General features: G+C 39.2%; 2 protein-coding genes across 2 annotated transcripts; both read left to right on the forward strand.

Moving 5' to 3' along the window:
* The first annotated feature begins 1,194 nt into the window (after nucleotides 1–1,194).
* Nucleotides 1,195–1,872, forward strand: LOC121050016 (secreted RxLR effector protein 161-like). The gene has a single exon (XM_040508545.1). It carries the CDS (start codon nucleotides 1,195–1,197, stop codon nucleotides 1,870–1,872), a length of 678 nt encoding a protein of 225 aa, XP_040364479.1.
* A 15,817-nt stretch (nucleotides 1,873–17,689) lies between these two features.
* LOC112173307 (aquaporin PIP2-7) lies at nucleotides 17,690–19,179 on the forward strand. The gene is made up of 4 exons (XM_024310920.2): nucleotides 17,690–18,079; nucleotides 18,182–18,477; nucleotides 18,568–18,708; nucleotides 18,835–19,179. Exons 1-4 carry the CDS (start codon nucleotides 17,794–17,796, stop codon nucleotides 18,952–18,954), a joined length of 843 nt encoding a protein of 280 aa, XP_024166688.1. The 5' UTR covers nucleotides 17,690–17,793; the 3' UTR covers nucleotides 18,955–19,179.
* Nucleotides 19,180–19,885: the final 706 nt, after the last annotated feature.

Consider the following 19,885-nt stretch of genomic DNA (forward strand, 5'->3'; position numbering starts at 1 on the left):
AGCAATCAAGATTTCATTAGCTAAACCATCAGATGAAGATTCCCAAGTTCAGGTGGAGCAAATTGAGCAAGTAGGGAATGATCAAGGAGCTATTGAAGAAATAGAGCAGCAACAACAGTCACCAGTTAGGGCTCAGGTGGAGCAATCCCTACAGAGGAGTCGAAATTCCCCTATCCCACAAGCACCTGAGTCATTTAAAAGAATCATAGCACTTGACAAACCTAAGAGGAATCCAAGAAAGATACAAAGGTTTGGGTTCGAACCGGAAGAAGATGTGAGTCATGCTCTGAGTATAAGTCAAGGAGATCCAACTACTTATCAAGATGCCATAGAAAGCGAAGAAGGGGCAGGTTGGATTGGTGCTATGATAGAAGAGATGGAATCTTTGCATAAGTATTCCGTGTGAGAGTTGGTTCCTAAACCCAAAGAAAGAAAACTTGTTGGCTGCAAGTGGGTGTTTAGGAAGAAAGAAGGAATACATGATGCTGATGCCATAAAGTATAAAGCACGTTTGGTGGCAAAAGGGTATTCGCAGAAAGAGGGAGTGGATTATGATGAGATTTTCTCTCCGGTCGTCAAACACACTTCAATTCGGTTATTGTTGTCTATAGCAGCTCAGTATGATATGGAGATTAAGCAGATGGATGTGAAAACTGTGTTTCTTCATGGGGACCTCGAAGAAGATATTTATATGTCACAGCCGGAGGGTTTTGTTGAAACAGGAAAAGAGGATTTGGTTTGTCTGTTAAAGAAGTCCCTATATGGACTTAAGTAATCACCGAGGCAATGGTATAAACGGTTCGACACATACATGCTGAAAATAGGCTACACAAGGTGTCTATATGACTGCTGCGTTTACTACCATGTATTTCAAGATGGGGGGATTATTCTACTACTTTTGTATGTAGATGACATGCTAATTGCATGCAAAGATATGTTGAAAATTCAAGAGCTTAAGAAGAAATTGGGAGATGAATTCGAGATGAAGGATCTAGGAGCTGCACAAAAGATCCCTGGAATTGAAATAAGGCGGGATAGAAAAGCTAGTAAAATTTGGCTATCACAAGAAAAGTACATTATGAGGGTTCTTGAACGCTTCAACATGGATGGAGCTAAGGTTGTTTCTATCCCATTAGCTACACATTATCAATTAAGTGCAAAGCAAAGGCCATAAAGTCAAAAGAGATTGATGCAATGAAGGATGTTCCATATGCAACTGCAGTAGGGTGTTTCATGTATGCGATGATTTGCACAAGACCAGATTTAGCTCAAGCATTGAGCGTTGTCTCTAAGTACATGTCAAATCCAGGTAAGCCCCACTCGGAAGCAGTGAGGTGGATTTTGAGGTATTTAAAAGGGACTAGGCAGCTTGGAATCATGTTTGAGAGAAAACAAGAAGTAGCATGTGTGGCTGGTTTTGTGGACGCAGATTATGCAGGAGACTTAGACAGAAGGAGGTCTACAACAGGTTATGTTTTTACTTGTGGAGGAGGACCTGTGAGCTGGAAAGCAACCCTTCAAGCAGTCACAGCTCTATCTACTATTGAGGCAGAATATATGGCATTAACAGAAGCTTCAAAGGAAGCTATTTGGTTGAATGGGCTGGCAAGTGAATTTGGAATTCACCAAGAAGGCGTGGTAGTGAAGTGTGATAGTCAAAGTGCCATTCATTTGGCAAAGAATCAAGTGTTTCATGCAAGGACGAAACACATTGATGTTCACTATCACAGGATCAGAGATTGGGTAGAATCTGGAAATATCTTTGTGGAGAAGGTTCACACAAATGACAATGCTGCAGATTGTCTTACCAAGCCCGTTACTATAGAGAAGTTCAAGCATTGCTTGAAATTGCTCGGTGTCACAACATGTTGAGTTGTCGTGGAGCACCTCCTCACTTGAGGTGCGTTGAGGCAAGAAGAGTCTTGCCAAGGTGAAGGTTCTTGAAGGTTTGTTCGGGATTACTTCAAGAAGTTCAAGACATCCTGAAGGTTGCAGCAATCGTTTTGGTATCAACTCACCAAGGTGGAGATTGTTGTGTTTTTGGCTCATTGATACAATCTGGAAAATTAGGATGCATAATTCAAATCCAAGTCTAGAAAGAAAAGAGGTTTGCGCGCAGCTTTTCTAAAAGTTCTAGGAAAGTTAGTCTTTCAAGTTCTATTAGGATTTGTATTATAGGCTTAGTCTATTAGGATTAGGAATCCTAATCCCATGTTGTGTCAGCAGCTTTTATGTCCTATCAATAGGAGCTGCAGGGGGTTTTTTGAGAATAGAAGACAGAAAGTGCAGAAAACTGAGAGTCCTGGTGATAGAGAGATAAGAACTAGTCAGAGAGGTTTGAGGGATCTGCAATAAGTACTTGTAAACACCTAAATTCTTCATAGTGCTAGTGAATCTCTCAAGAGAGATCACAAAGTGGATGTAGGCTAAAGTTTTGGCTGAACCACTCTAAAAATGTGCTGTGTTGTTTCTGTTTTCAGTTCATCTATTTTCTGATTTTGCTTAAGTAAAACACAAAGATCCTAAAGGGGGCTTACACAATAACATACCATTATTGTATCATCTAGTGAAAAGAGCTTTGTAAATTGCATAGATAAACCACTCAGCACATAGCCATGCAAGGATATCTACGGCAGCAAAGCAGTAGCAACTCCTGCAAAAAACTTGAAGAGCAAAAAATTGTCAGATCTTAATAAGATCATATTCTGGTGTAACTTAATCAAGAGATAGAACCTTCAGGTGTAATTTAAACAAACCAATAACAATACTTACATATTATGACAAAATATGCAATAGAATAGAAACATATTCAAAAGTTAATTTGCAAACACTTCTACAATAAAACTTGGAATAGTCGATTGTGAAATAGGAAGGTTGAAAGCTGAAAATTGAATACCAACAATGACAGTATAGCCAAGTTTCGAGATTAATTTGGCCCTAAGCTATTACCAATTAGCAGATTATTAGACTAAAAATAGAGAGAAGAACAAATGATGAATTGACAAAGTGAATAACCATTGAAACCCCAAATTTAAAGCGAAAATTTGATTGATTTCAAGGTTTTGGAGAGAGTGAGAGACTCTTGAATATAGCATAGCTATACTGGTGTTTACAATCGAGAGAGAAGAAAAGAAGAGTCAGAAGACGGAAAGATGCAGCTTAATGCGTTTGGGAATAAAAGAATTTTTTTTTCCGAATTAAACATTTTTTTTTTGTATAATCTTATACATAAAAGAAATGTATGCCCCCATTTGTTTTGGGCCCTAGGCTGTCGCAAAGGCTGGCCTTGGACAGGACCGAGCTTGGCAGAAATCCTTTTCAAGTATTGGGGGCACCAATACTTTTCAAAAGATGGCACAAATCTTTTTCAGGTATTGGTGCCCCAAAGTACGTTTGAACTAAGATTTTTTTATTTTTTTTTTGAAAGGGGCTGGTGTGATTGCCCTCAAGTCTTGATTAATGAAATTGCATAATACAAGTGGGGGACGTAGAGCCTGAATCCCAGATTACAATAAGCATAAAGAGAACATCTTAAAATAATACTAGGATTCTCCACAAAATCTATGTACTCTAACAAGCACCAATTAGCAAAGAATGCACAAATGGCTCCTCTATTTGCTTTGAGATAGCGGTGACATACTGGAAAGATAACTCTATAACGAAGAAGCATCATTACAAATAGCACAGCTTTTCCACTATGTTGCTGCAAGAAATTAAATCCGGTGACACTCAATTTCATCCTGCCACTAGGAGGTTGCGTCCATTTGATCAAGCAAATAGCTCGCAGCCTAGCTAGGTCAGACATGGCACACTGAGTATGCATATCGGGACAAAACCCATGTCGCCCCACCGAAATTTGATAGGGTCTTATTGCCGGCATAAAGTCACGTCTTACTAAATGTAAAAAATAATAAATAAAAAAAGAAACATAATAATATGGGCCTAGAGTAGAAGCCCAAGCCCAAGTACCATCATGCCCACGCTAGAGCCCAAAGCTGCAAGAGGTAGGACGCCACCATCTTGCCAGCAACCTCGCCTTCCGACCACCAACAGCATCACCACCTTTGCCAGCTTGTCGCTGAGAGATCGCAATCCTTCCAAGTTCCCTTTTACGCCGACAAGAGGAAATGATGCACCTAAGATCGATCACAAACCGCTAAAACCAAATCGGATCCAATTGATTCAATCTCAACTCCTATCCCAGCGCTGCTGCCTCCCAATCGTCACTTCCAGGTGATCGCTGATCTCGCAACACCAACTCGGACCAACCCGGCAGCGACCTTCTACGCTCCGCTCTCGGCAACACCTGCCCCACATCAAACCGCCGCAATCCTCTACCATCAGAACCTCCACTCGGTCGAGACAGTGCTGCCAACCCCCAACAGCCCTCACTTCGACTAGGCCACTCTCCACTAACACTAGGTCCCCTCGGGCCCGTCCGACGACGAAGCAGTGAGGGCGCGCTGTTGGACGGAGCATCTCTCTCAATGTGGTCTAAATTTTCACCTCCAATAATTTTGGAGCTCTCTGAAGGCCAATAGTTTTAGATCTACATGAAAAATAACTAAGTTTTTTTTTAAGAATAAGTAAGTTTGAACTAATAAATCTACCAGACATAGAGACAAAAATAAGACAGTGTGATGCAATTTTAAGAAATTTCATCAACAGACCTGTAACTTTGAAAAATCATAACTGAATCAAGAAAAATCTTTCAGGTGGATTCTAACTCTCAAATACTCTTTGAGATGTTCTCTATAGCTTCTCAGAAGAAAACAATTTCAAATTATGAACAGAAAGACACAGTTTTAAACTTTTAATAGAACAGGTTACTAGGTCAGTAAAATTTTAATATGAAACTAAATATATAATAAATTCTTTGGAATACATAGTTCCAAGTAAAAAATGGAAATAAGTTCTATAGAAATAAATTTGAATCAAAATACCTTGTATATCAGCTGTCATCACAATGGACAACTTTGTTTGCTTAATATATATATATACAGATCCTATACAGAGCGAGTCCTCACTCTGAAATTAACGTGTGAGGTTGGAGTTTAGGGTTACTTTTCTGTTTCATATCCACATCTCGACCATTCAGTTTTTAGGTACTAATGATCATCTCTGCAAATTTTAAGCCAATTTGATGATCTTTAAGGTATCTAACTCACTTAAACCAATTGACGAACTGAATCTGTCCACCCTGAACCGTACTAGATTTAAGGCAGTTATCGATGCCTTAACGACCATCAATTTGGCTGAAATTTTGCAGAGATGATCAATTTTTTTTATTACATTTCAGCATCTCGACTGTTCCGTTTCTTTGTCTTAATGTATAAATCAAATCTACAAATTTTTAGCCAAATTGATTATCGCTGTTAAGGTATCGAAATAGTTTAAATCAATGGATGAACCAAATCTTTCCAACCTGAACCGTTCATGTTTATAATTTTAAATCACAGTTTTGAATGCCTTAATGATTATCAATTTGGCTGAAAATTTGCATAGGTGATCTACACATATAGATCTAAAAACTTAACGATGAATATGTGTTCGAAAAGTGGGTCTAATAAGCTATCCCTTAAAATAGCCAAAAAAAAGATCCCTCCCTAGAAGGGCTCAGTACATATATGTAATAATTATAGTCATAGTGTGCAAAACTGGGGGTTTTAGTTGCTAGATAACACATAGCCTAAATAGCAAAGGGGAGTGTGGATATTCTACAATCCACACTTCATACTTCCTTTTATAATATCTTAAGTTTTATGTTTTTATAGTGTGGATTGTAAATATGTGACGTTAAGATAATATAAAATAAAACATGGAGTGTGGATTGTAAATTGGGAAGTGTGAATTTCACTCCCAATAGCAAAAATGGTATTTTTAACATGCAATAATAGAAATCTGACACCATAAGAGCCTAAATTGACAAGCTCACCTAAAAGGAGAAATATTAGACAACCCGTGTACTTGGTTAACCTAAAAATATTGGCCATCTACATTTATAAGAATTCATGTTAATACTCACAAAGCCTTATTAATCAGTTAATCACAGACATTACAAAAGGATGATATGTATTTCACAACTACAGACTTAGTTGCACCAGTGTTGGTGGATTCATATGTATTTCACTTGCTATGCCGCTTTCGTATCTATTATATATTGAGAATAGGCAAGGAATCATATTTCTATAGAATCAAAAACCCTAATGAGCATCATGAATGAAAGGGTGATGGAGTTGAGGAGTGACATTCAACTCATTCAAGCACAGATCCATGAGTGAAGCCCTATCACCAAATAAGACACCAAACACCAATCCTTGCTAAGATGCAACTTCCAGAGGCATCTACAGGGATACCTTCGTATACATCATCGTGTATAAGCATTCAACCATAATACAAATCTATTTCTATATAGCAAATATGATAGACTTGTTCAAATCTATTTCAAATGCCAATTCTAGAAACATGAAAACATTGTAAGACCTTACTACAGCAAATCCGAATAAGAAGAAGTAAACCAACCAGAACTTGAAAATCCATGAGTTGACATATATAGTTTGAAACTATAAATGAAGTTAACTCAATATATTATAATTAACGGAATAATCCCACATTGTACTCCACTAAATCATCTGATAAAGACAATTAAACAAGATAGATAAACCAACTACAAATATTAACCAAGTCACAGAAATTGTTGTAACATATCATTAACAAGACAACAACAATTATAACGATGAACATAAACAGCCTCCAAAAGATATTTCATCATCACAAAAAGCTTTTTTTTTCAACTACATCCTCTGGAATAACTAAGAGCTCCCGTACTTGACCTGGTCAACATCCTTGCTCTTGCAACCATAAATTCTAAGGTCTCTACAAAATCCCAGCAAAGCATAACATACTTGCAGAAACCCATCGAGTAACCTGCTAAACCATGATAATAATGACTTTTCCTTGTTGTTGTTCTATGGCAGCTGAAGTGAAATGATACAAAGATATTTTAACTGTGAACAGGTTAGCAAACACAAAATGTAGTAATGCGACTAATGCCTTCAATTTTGTATCAGATAATCGACATCAGTTTTATTCTTGGCTTTAAGTCAATCAGTACTATTAACCTACTTGGCTAAGAAAATTTTAGCAAAACCAACATCTCTGAGTACCTGTATTGAATTTGAAGTAGTACTTTCTGATGTGCATTAGCTAGTACTAACTTTCTGGACTACTTTGGAGGCAGTCCTAAATAAATCTTTGGACGCTATTATGCCAATTAGTGATCGGTTTGCTTCTAAGTGTTTAATTTTATCAATCATTTGAATTCATATCTATAAATGCTTCTTGCCTTCAACTACCTTCTACTCCATTGATTTATTGTGACGCTTTTCTTGTACACAACAAGCTGTTGGAATTAATGCTTTCCTGGTCCAACTAGGAAGCTCCAACAAAGTTCGCTGTGAATCAAAATTCGCTGAAGTAAGTTCACTAGATGAGTTCACTGCAGGGAAAAGATAGAAGTGAGTTCGTTGCGAACCAGAGTTTGCTAAAGTCTATTAGCTGAATTCTAAAGTTAATTAGTTCGCTGAAGATTTTAGTGTGTTCGTTGCAGAAAAACTTAGCTGTGGTGAAAGACTTAGCAGCATGAAATACTTCGCTTTCTGAAAGATATTTTCCAGCCACTTGCGTTAATGTTTGCTCCACTCAAATTAAGCTAGATATTTTGTATCTAGCTAAAGTACCTTTAATCTAGTTTAATATGCTTTCATTCTATATATTTTGTACGTAGGTTAATCTTGTACCCTATATAAAGGTTAAGGTTGATGTAAAATATAGAATAGAAAAAGAGAACAAGTTGAACAAGTTCTGAAACTCAAAGCACAACGTTTGCTTAGTTTTATTCATCTGTTCTTGCTTCATTTGTTACTGCAAATTAATCAAATCATCCAAGTTGTGGTTTTGATTATATTTTGTTCAAATACAAAATAGAAGCCGTCAAAAATACCAACACATGCATGCATGCAAGCTCATTAATTGGATCCTATATAACACGTTTTGTGCAAGTGACTTCAAGCACCGATAAAAAGCATAGGGATAATTGTCCTTGATATATTCAAAATCATTCATAGTACATCTACTTCATGATTCTCCTCTCATAGTTATCTCATGTTTGCTCGAGATCACCATATCTGACTCCATTTTTTGCTGTTTTAAGCACTGATTTTAACAACCAAAAGCTTCGCAGACTATCTTGCTGTTACAACCAAGGCAGGCTATTGTTTTGACATTCCCATTCCACCCCAGAAGCTCGTAGTACGTGTTCGTTCTAAACAGGAATGTTGACAATGTGCAGAAGATCGAAAATCTTCTATAAGCATCGATGATTAGATGGTACTAGTGTTGATACAATCAGTCCATCTTCCTGTAAGTTAAAATCAAACAGAAACAGCTAGCTGTTTTGGAAAGGAATATCCTGGATGGATTATTCCTATTGTTTCTATTCAGTAAACGTGGATGTAGCTTCCTTCTATATCAATTAAATTAGAGCAACGTTGCATTATAGAGGAAAGTAAAGGAAACTTCCCGTATTCCTCGGACTGTGAGTGCAGCATATCCACAAATTAACCAATCTATTTATGAATGTGCTGGAAGACTCAGTAGCACCAAATTAACTCAGTAGCCCACTTAAATGGGCAACTAATTGTCCTAATTTTTTTTTTTTTTTGAAAGAATTGTCCCAAAATTTTGAGTAACGAAAACGAAAAACTCACAAATATTTAGCATTAGTCTAATCTGTCTGTTGGCCCATCCACTCTATACATGTGATTTTGTATTCTCCTCCCACCAAACATGAGAACAAAAGAATCGGGATAGGACACTAATAGGAATGCTATTTTGGATAAGATTAATCATCAAATGCTAAACATGAACTCGATCGATTGACAACATTTCAACTACTTTTTGAAAAGGGCTTTCGTCATATATACTATGCCAAACTATCGAAATTTAGTTTTAATAAAAAAACGTCTAATAAAAATGTTAGAAAATTACACACAAGTGTCATTTTAAAATTTTAATTAGCTATAAAGCCACCTAGTTTTTCTTGTACAACTAAGGCCACTTTCATCTTCAATTTATTTTGTACTTTACGATTTTGCCCATCTGCAAACAAAACAGTCTCTGTCTCTCTCTCTCCCCTTCCTATCCGTCACCACAGACCTCTCTCTCTCTGTCTCTCCTTCCTCCCTCCCCGTAACCATAGACCTTTCTCTAGAGCTCACTTGGACCACCGGAGCTAACTGCCGCCGGGATAGAATGATCGAGCCTCTCCACAGTTTGAATTGGTCATCGGGCTGCTGGAAGAGACTGATTGAGCCTCTCTACGGTTCGAATTCATCGTTCAATTTTCTGATGCGCCGGGTCGAAGGCTGTGTGCGTCAACGGAGGTAATGGCTTCATCGACAACGGTCGGGGTCTCCTCCATCTTCCTCCGTGACTGGATAGTCGTTATTGTCGTCTAGAAGATCTGGTATGCGAGCTCCAGTGTCGCAAAACCACCTGGCCTTACGGCTCCGGCGTCAGGTCCAATAACGACAGCGACGACATCGTCTCCGCCTTCGAAGGTAACTCCAACCTCTTCTTGCAGCTTCGGCCTCGTTCCCACAGCCGGGATCTGAGATTGCGTATCTGAGCTCCGATTCGAATCCGTTGGGATCTGAGATTGCATATCGGAGCTCCAATCTGAGATTGCATACCTTGAGCTTCCGATCATCGAGCCCGGTGGCCAGGAGCTCAAATTCGAAGCCGAGTCGTTCTCCAACGAGCGGCTTTGATCTGGCGGCTGAGATCTGAAGCAGTCGATGCTTTCAAAGTCGTTGGCGGCGGTAGAATCGCCTGGTGGAGTGAAATGTTTGGGATTTTAGGGTTTTGATTATAATGTATAAGAACATTGATGATTTTGATAGAAATGTTTGGTGAAATGGAGTAATGGAGTGATCTATATGCAAAAGTAGGAATCTTCTTTTGAGTTTTGGTATAGAACAGATTGGATTTTTTTTTATGGGCTAAATACAAATTACTACCCTATGGTTTAGGTCCAAAATCAATTCAGTCCCTGGACTTCTAATTTCATCAAAAACACTCCTGCACTTTCAATTTTGATCTAATAGGTCCAATTTGTTAGTTTTCCGACAATTGAGTTATTTAACTTGTTCATGTGGTTCATATATGGCTTATGTTTTATGATGTGGTGTCGAGGTGGTCTGCATAGTCAATTTAGGAGTGAGTCATACTATTAAAAATAAATAGTTTTTCAACAAATAATCCAACTATAACTTGAACCCATAATAGAATATTAACGAATTAGACCTATTAGATCAAAATTGAAAGTGCAAGGGTGTTTTTGATGAAATTAGAAGTCCAGGGACTGAATTGATTTTGGACCTAAACCACATGGTACTAACTAGTATTTAGCCCTTTTTTTATTCTTTAACTGCTGAGTGTTGAAACTGTTTCTAATTTTTAGTTTCAATTTGAGAATATATGTGTGTGCCTCCTTTAAAGTTGGGGAATGCATCAGATGGCCGTAGTAGGATTGTAATTTTGGTTTCTTAACTGGCTCTGGAAGCATATGTTTACCAGAGTTTGATTTGATTGGTTATAATTGCTGCTTGTAAGAGGTATTGTAGCTATAATTTGGAAGCCTTCGATATTGTAAATGTATAGTTGTTTTAATGTTTCATAGAAGTTTTTGTGCAGGTTGGTAATAGCTTTCTCAGTCGGTGATAGTAGCTTCGTTAGTCTCTGGTAATAGTTTTTCAATCTTGCAAATAGATTTTGTTTTGCATGTAGTAGCTTTCCGTGTTGGTGTGAGTAGCTTTTAGTGATGATTAAAGTAGTTTTTGGTGCCAGTGAGAGTAGCTTTTTTGATATTGGTAGGAGTACTTTTTGTTGCTGGTGACAATAGCTTTTATTTCTTATGAGAGTAGTTTTTCTTGCTAGTGACAGTAGTCTTTGTTTCTGGTGAGAGTAGTTTTTGTTGCTGGTGATAGTAGCTTTTCTGGTGACAGTAGCTTTCTGAAATTTGTGATAGTAGTTTTTGTTGTTGGTGTGAGTAGCTTTAAGTGTTGTTGGTGACAGTAACTTTTGTTGCTGATGATAATAGTTTTTGTGACCTCGCCGAAAAACTCATCAGAGTAGCTTTTGTTGCTTGTGACAATAATTTTTGTTGTTGGTGGGAGCAGCTTTTAGTGTTGGTGATAGTAGTTTTTGTAACCTCACATAAGGCCGTCAGAAATTTCATCAGAGTAGCTTTTGTTGGTGGTTACAGTAGTTTTTGTGACCTCGCCGGAGGTTGCTGTAAATCTCACCAGAGTAGTTTTTCTTGCTAGCGACAGTAGCTTTTGTGGTCACCGGAGTTCACTGAAAGTTGGCCGGAAACCCACCGGAGTTGGTCGGAGACCCGCCGGAAGTTGGCCGAAGGTCGGCCGGAGACCCGCCAGAGTTGACCGGATGCCTCGCCGGAGAGGAGAGAGAGCATGATTGTTGACTTTTTACTCTAGTGGCATTTCTGTAAATATATTAGTTTTTATATCTAAAATATAACACCCTTTTTAATCTAATAGCCTTATGAGGGAAAAAAAAAAACTAGTTGGTGGCCTTATATCTAAAAAAACATTCAAATATGCACTTATATGTAATTAACCCTAAAAATGTGTGCTTATTTAGCCAACTAACATTTAATCTACTGGATACGACATTGCATTTGATAATGATAGAGATAACAAATTCAAATCCCTCTTTGTTTTATAATAATAATAATAATAATAATAATTAATTTATTATTATTATTATTATTATTATTATTATATAAAGTACATACTTGTAAACATGAATGTATCCAATATAAAACATCAGCTATTATGATTTACATATTTTAGATTCTGAATTTTATTACTAAATTTTAAGTTGCAATAAGGCTTTCGACCATCGTGGGATCATGGCTTTCAATCTCATGTTGTAGCGCTGCTCTAGGGTTTGAGCAAAGAAGACTGCGGCGGGGACCATTGCGGCCTTGCCAGATTGATAGATCTAGTGCGGCGAGGTTTCACGTCGTCGCAGGTATTGTGGTAGCAGTAGCCGTCAAGATCAGAGCTGTTTCCTCCTGCTGGTGACTTTGGTGGCATCCTCGTGCGTGTGCGTCTTCGAATCGGATCTGGTGCAGAAGCGGCAACAGGTTCTTTGGAGGCAGGCTGGGCTTAAACCTCCTTGGTGTGGCCAGCTGTGAATCGGGGTTTCGTTTGAAGCAATGAAGTCAGCGACGGTCCAGGTTTCAGAGCAGAGTTGATCGGCGAGGTCGACTTGGGAGGCAGATAGGGGTCGCGCGTTCGGATTCTACTGGTTTCCGGCCGGTCTGATCTTGCAGGTGGACCAGTTTGCTTGGATAGAAGGGTGGGTATGGCCCTCTAAAGAAGACGGCCGCCGGAACTTGAAGCGTGGTGGTGGTGCTCAGAGCAGTTTTCTGGGCTTGGAGTTGGGCCTGGGGTTCTGGGTCTGACTTTGAACTTGGGCTAGCTGGGCCTAGTTCATGGGCTATCAAGGAGGGTGCCTTGCCACTCTCACTTGTTACTTAGTGACTTGGGCAGGCCCAACCCAAGAGTTTGACATAGTTGGGCATGTTTGGGGCTACCTATGGTCTTCAAGTGCTAATCTATTCGGATCATGACTTCTTCGAAAGTTGGTAATTATCTTGGATGTGATTGGTGTATTTCAAGTGGTTTATGGATAAGGAGGTAATTCTATTTGTTGGTTAGGAAGTGGCTTTCTGTTGGTACCACAATTGTGTGATTGGATAATGGGAGGCTAGTGAATGATTTTGCCTTAGAAGACATGGAGTTTCTTTGTTTATAAGTTCGCTAATTACTGCGAGCTTATTATTGACTTGTAATAAGTTTGCTTCGCTTAAATTAGCGTTTTTCGGATTTTCTTACAGGCTATCTTTTTATCAGTGCAGCTAGACTCTAGTCATTGGCTGAATGTCGGCTATTGATCCTAATGATACCAATATCTATTAAAAAAAAAAAAAAAAGGCTTTCAACCGTACCATTGATAACGGTTTGCATTTCTAACTTCTAATACGTTGCCGCAGGCCTTGTTTTCGTGGTCGACTACGACTAAGACTGAATCACCTAAACACAGTCCAATCCTATGTAACAACACAATATCAACTCTCATTAGTTTATACTAGCAACTCAACTACGTGTATATAGCCACGGTTTCAGGATAATATTACTTGCATTTTTAGTTAGTCATCCTTTGTTTTTCGGGATACTTGATTCAGTGCTCCAACCTCCGACCCCACAAATTTTCCATGATGAAAACGTACAATGTGCTTCATTATAATATAACAAGTTACACCATTAACACAGTGATAGTTATACTGCTATATAAAGCGATGAACAATCTTGTCCTTAAAGACCAAAGCATTTCTCTTCCAACTTTAAGAACGCCAGAAAATTCAGCAATGCTTCACTGCTCCCTGCACAAACTTCTTCAAATTACAGTCAACACAGATTATTCTTCTGCCATCTAAAAAACTGTTTATCTTTGCATTTCCCACTCTTTTTTGCTTTAATCAAGTATCTCTTTACATGATCATAGATAAAAAGGCATCAACTCTTCTATCCGAAGTTCCGAACCATCATATCCAAATCTCGAAAACCCACAATTCTAAAAAAATAAAAATAAAAACCTCAAATGCCCACGAACATTTTTCCTCTTTCATCATTTTTCTCTTTAGCTAAAGTTAATTAATACAAGAACAGTTTCGTCACTTTGAAATTATATGCAGATTCTATCCAGAGTTTGAAATTAATGTACGGATTTAGAGTTTATGGTCATTTTTCGGTCACATATCTACATCTCGATTGTTCAGTTTTTAGATACTAATATATATATATATACCGTTCTGAAGAGGACGTCCACAACCCAGAAAAAGTGCGGACGTCCCTCCTCCGGCATCAAGAAGGCGGCGATGGCTGCTCTGCGGTTGCCGGACGAACCCTCTGAACATCCCAGACCACTTTCCAGTCGGGTGGACTCGCCGGTAACCACTTTCCAAGTGACCGTGATCGGACTACCACTTTGCAGTCAACCACGCTACCCAGACCTCCAACCTCGATCTCTTTGGCCTTCGTCTTCACTGCAAACTGGTCTGGGATGCATGTAGCCTCCGTCCGGCAAGAGGAGCGCCGCCGTCGGAGCTTGATCGCGGAGAAAGGAGGGACGTCCGCACTTTTTTTGGGTTGCGGACGTCCTCTTCAGAACATTTTAGTGTGTGTGTGTGTATATATATATATACAGATCCTATCCAGAGCGGAGCTCCGCTTTAAAAATTAACTTGTGAAGTTCGAGTTTTGGGTCACTTTTCGGTTGCACATCCACATCTTGACCGTTCAGTTTTTAGGTACTAGTGTATAGATCGTCTCTGCAAATTTTCAGCCAAAATGATGATCGTTAAGGCATTGATAACTGATTTAATGCTAGTACGGTTCAGGTTGACAGATTCAGTCCTTCCATTGGTTTAAGCGAGTTAGATCTCTTAACGATCATCAATTTGGCTGAAACTTTGCAGAGATGATCTATACATTAGTACCTAAAAACTGAATTGTCGAGATGTGGATATGTGACCGAAAAGTGACCGAAAACTTGAACTTCACAAGTTAATTTCAAAACGGAGCTCCGCTCTGGATAGGATCTGTATATATATATATATATATATATATATATATATATATATATATATATATATATATATATATATATTGTAAAGATTGATTATTGTGGTTGCTTTCATGAAGTATTTGTCTCTTTCAACGTCTTAATTCTGCTTCAACCAATAGTTCCAAAAGAATGCGTTTGATTCGAAACCGTGGGCGAGCCTATTAACAGCAGGAAAAAAATGTCAAATCAAAGTGATATGGACATTGCTTAAATGATAGAGTACTAGTTAATATCATTAGTTTGAACCACACAATATAATTGAAAGCAGAGTCCGAAATTTATCATCTGAAGAAATTTTTTTTTTTTTATGAACTAATATCATAACTTGAATATATATGCCTTTAAACTTGTGTTCACCTGAATAAATATTTGTAAGAGAAAAAGATTACTTCTAATGCTCATATATATTAGACAAAACCGTCCAAATTCTCATATGTAATTTTTAACCCTTTCTTACATGCTACATTTTAATATAATTATATTTAGAAAATGGTTGATTAAGCATTTCAAAATTTAGAGGCTACAGGTCTGGCTTTGTAATAGTAGGAATTTGAAGAAGTTTGGGGTTGTTGTTGCTGTTGTTTCATGTCATCGTTTGAGTGCTGATATGTTAATTTGTCGGACTAGTTTAGTAATTAATTGTGCTAATTAGATCTGTACTAGCAATAGTTCAATATGAGCTTAACAAGTAAGGGTTTTTTGCTTGGGAGTTTTTTTTTAATGTTCTGTGGATTTTTTTTGTTTCTGAATTTTATGTTTCACATGAACTAAATTAATCAAATAGAGGATTGTGAAATTTATTTCCTTTTTATAAACATAAAGATAGAGCATCCTAGGAGTGCTTGGAAAATGGATAGTTTGGTGCATGGGGATGATGATAAGAACGTGCGGACAATTTCGCCCAATGGAAGATATAATCAAAAGTTGTGCATAGTGCCTCCTTTCAATTAAATCACTTCCATTTCGTTATCAAATGAAAAGGGCATCGAAATTATACATTTCTTTGTTCTATTATTCCAATGGAAGTAGCTTAGCTTCATTCATAATCATAACCAACCTGGGTCCGCAGCTTCACTAATAGCCACAAAAATCAAATTATTTAAAGTTATGACCGTTGTGATGTGTGGTTTAGAAGAAGAAGGCTCTGGAAGTATCTAGCCGTTTTACCTATAGGACACGTGTCCAATTTCAAGCAAAACCATGTTTTTATTTTCTTTTGTGTGAGATTTAAAATTGTACGTCCACTTTTCAACACTACTAAAGATTACTTGCCAAAAAAAAAACCCTACTAAAGAATTGGTTTCACTCTTCACAACCCTACAACAGTGTTGCTAATTTGGTACCTTCAATTGACCCTATAGTTGTTCAGTTGTTGTAATTACTCGAGCAAAGGACTCAATTTGGGCAAATTAATGGACGTAAATAGGAGGTGTGAGATTTGAGTGGATATTTTAAACTTGCCTAGGTAATAATATCTTGTAATATGTAATTTTTAGTATCGTTGGTTGGCCAATTAAGTAATTGTATGAATTAAAATTCAATCCACAAAGAACAGTCTCATCATTTAGTGTCGAAAGTTCGAATCAACTTCAGTATATAATATCGAATAAGAATGTGTTATCCGCACTCTTGATAGTTATTTTTACAAGTAGTTTAGAGAAATAAAGCAATAGTTTTTACCATAGTGGTGTTCACTTAATCAGCAACTGACAATGAAAATTATATGTATATCTGACAGTAAAAAAATAAAATAATTCAACTTAAAATAATTATTTTCACTATTGATTTTACATTCCAAGATTGTTGAGTAAGATATTTTTGATCGATAACTAATAAATCAGGTGAACATTGAACATTATTGATTCTTACCACGACCGTTTTCGTCACTCTCTCTCATGTTTCGTCACTCTCTCTTATTTGGTTTAAACCCAACAATGATGAGGGTTAGTTTGGGCAGAACAAAGAAAAGAAAAGAAAGAGGGTCCAGTATGTTCTACCAAACTCCAAAGTACCATATATAATTAGGTGCTTCAAAATCAAATAGGGTTGAAGAAGGAGCATGATTCATGATGCCAGTGACTGCAGGGGATCACTGTGTCTCTAAAATAGTACCGTTGATAATGGATAAGGACAAACCAATGAATGAAAGCCAGGCTAAAAGACACCATCTCCCAGACTCGGGACTGCGATTTTATCTCAAACAAATACAAAAGATTTCCCACAAGGGACACAATTTTAATTTTAAAATAATTTCAAACAGAATTTATGTCCAGCCCAGCTCAAATAGTCTGTGTGATATATATAAAAGCACATGACACGGGGATTGTGTTTATGATTTCAAAATATGGATAGTATTTTAAAATAGGGGATAGTCGGATGCGGAAATATGACATGAAATGAAATGAAGTTGGATCGAACTAGTGTGCCAACGAAGGTCTTTCAATCATCATAGGGCTATAGCTGTGCAGCAGCCTGTGCTGAATAATTGGTCCCCGAGGATAAACCCTACCTCTAAAACAGACATGCCCCAAAGATATGGTCCCCTAAACCGGCATTTGGCAACCCCTTCTTAAATAATAAATATATCGAGAGAGATGGGACGAGATATAACCGTTGTGTATGACTGTATGGCTTTAGTCGGATGCCAGCCTCACCCCTCTCCAAAGCCCTAGCACCCATTTCCCTCTCCCACAACACACGAGAGAAAGAGAAAGAGAAAGAGAAAGAGAAAGAGAGATGATTAGCCCTCACATGGCTGAGCTGTACCCTAGGGTCCCACCACTTCCACCCTACTCTCTCTTTTTTCTAGGACATTCCCACTTCCCGAAATACCCCCGCCTTATCCACATATCTACCATCTCCCCACCCCTTCCTCACTCCACTCTTTTATAACCAAACACCACGCCTCTACCCCAGCACACTCACATTTCTCTAATATTCTCACAGCAAAACCAGAGAGCTCTCTCTACTCAAAACTCAAGAGCGAGGTGAACCAAACTATTCGAGTGTTGAAAAATGACGAAGGAAGTGAGCGAGGAGCCGCAAGCCCACCACCACAAGGACTACGTCGACCCACCGCCGGCGCCGCTCTTCGACATCGACGAGCTCAAGCGCTGGTCCTTCTACAGGGCTCTCATAGCCGAGTTCATCGCCACCCTGCTCTTCCTCTACGTCACCGTCGCCACCGTCATCGGCCACAAGCATCAGACCGGCCCCTGCGACGGCGTCGGCCTCCTCGGTATCGCCTGGGCCTTTGGTGGCATGATCTTTGTCCTCGTTTACTGCACCGCCGGTATTTCTGGTAAGCAATAACACCCAACACCCGCTACTGAAACTCCCATCTTCTGTCATGTACTGGAGCTTCAATTTCTGATGGGTGTTGTGTTTTGTTTTGTGTATCCAGGTGGTCACATTAACCCGGCGGTGACTTTCGGGCTTTTCTTGGCTCGTAAGGTCTCTCTGATCCGGGCCTTGGCTTACATGGTCGCCCAGTGCTTGGGAGCTATCGCCGGTGTCGCGCTGGTCAAGGCCTTCCAGAGTAGCTACTTCAAGACCCTCGGTGGCGGCACCAACTCTGTCTCTGCTGGCTACAGCAAGGGCACAGCTCTCGGCGCTGAGATCATCGGCACCTTTGTGCTTGTCTACACCGTCTTCTCAGCCACCGACCCCAAGAGGAGCGCGCGTGACTCTCACGTGCCTGTGAGTGGTTTCTTCACTTTCTATTTTGCTTTCTGTATGTTATGAGGGTTTTGGTGTGATGATGATGATATGTATGGGTTTTGCGTCCAGGTGTTGGCTCCTTTGCCTATTGGGTTTGCTGTGTTTGTTGTGCACTTGGCTACCATCCCCATCACCGGAACTGGCATCAACCCTGCTCGGAGCTTCGGTGCTGCCGTCATTTACAACAAGGAGAAAGTCTGGGATGACCAAGTAAGACCAAAAAAAAACCTCGCCACCTTTGTTGGTTATAAAAACACCTTGCATGCGTTTTGGGCTTTTGATTGGAGTGTGATTATGTGTTTTAGACTGATGGGTATTTTTGTGATGTGGGTGCAGTGGATCTTCTGGGTCGGACCCTTCGTCGGAGCTCTTTGTGCAGCCGCGTACCACCAGTACATCCTGAGAGCCGCCGCCATCAAAGCTTTGGGTTCATTCCGGAGCAACCCCTCCAACTAAATGAGAAGAAGAAGCTAGAGGAAATCAAGATCTCCACATCTTATATTTTGGTTCTATTTAATTTGTTAGTTTGTTGATGGATGTGTGTGTGTATGAGAGAGGAATGTTTGATGATGGTGATATCTCTTGATTAAATTTGTCTGTTGGATTTTTAAGAACAAATATGTAGCCAGTGGATGTGCATTATTGTCAATGAGTAGTGGTGTTTTGCCATCTTTCCTCCAAGTCATGTTGTGCTCCTTCTCCCCCCTCATAATTTTTAGCTGCAATTTCAATTTAACATTGTGACCCAAACAAGCATATTTTCTCGTTAAAATCGGAGAGCATTGCACAGGCCATGGTTTGGTTTAATCTCCATGAATGCGTCCCAGGCTAGGCCAAAGTTTGGTAACTTTACTTTTGGCAGTCTCTGGAGCCTCTACAATGCATGGTGCTGGCATGAACTGTTGGGTGTGATGATGATGCTGGCCGTGGATTCCAATTGGGTCCCTGCCACGTGTCCTTGCAAGAGAGCCTAGAAGGTGGTAGATGCATGTACGGGGCACACATGTTTACCCGCTTGACGGTTCAGGTCTGAAATGACAGGTCAAGGTTTTGGAGCAGAGTGAGCCCACCCAATAAGGACCAAAACCCTGGCAGCAGGCACATGGTTGTGAGGTTAAAGTTAAAAGTAATATCTTACAGTGGTGACCCGTCTTTTCACGAGGTACCGATGGTCAGGACTCAAGTGACAAAAATAAACCAGAGCTGAAACTGAAACTGCTGGTCCATCCGTGGTGGTCCAGCCTGCTGTGCTGGCGCTTGTTCTTCATCACGAGGGTCGTGGTTCTCATTCTTCGTCATGGTCCTGCTCTTCAGTTTAGTATCACGATGTTTTTAACACTAATAATTTTTGGCCGGAAATAAAACACGTTTTTTGTTTTGGGGATAT

This window comes from Rosa chinensis, chromosome 6, assembly GCF_002994745.2.
Source record: "Rosa chinensis cultivar Old Blush chromosome 6, RchiOBHm-V2, whole genome shotgun sequence".
Lineage (NCBI taxonomy): Eukaryota > Viridiplantae > Streptophyta > Magnoliopsida > Rosales > Rosaceae > Rosa > Rosa chinensis.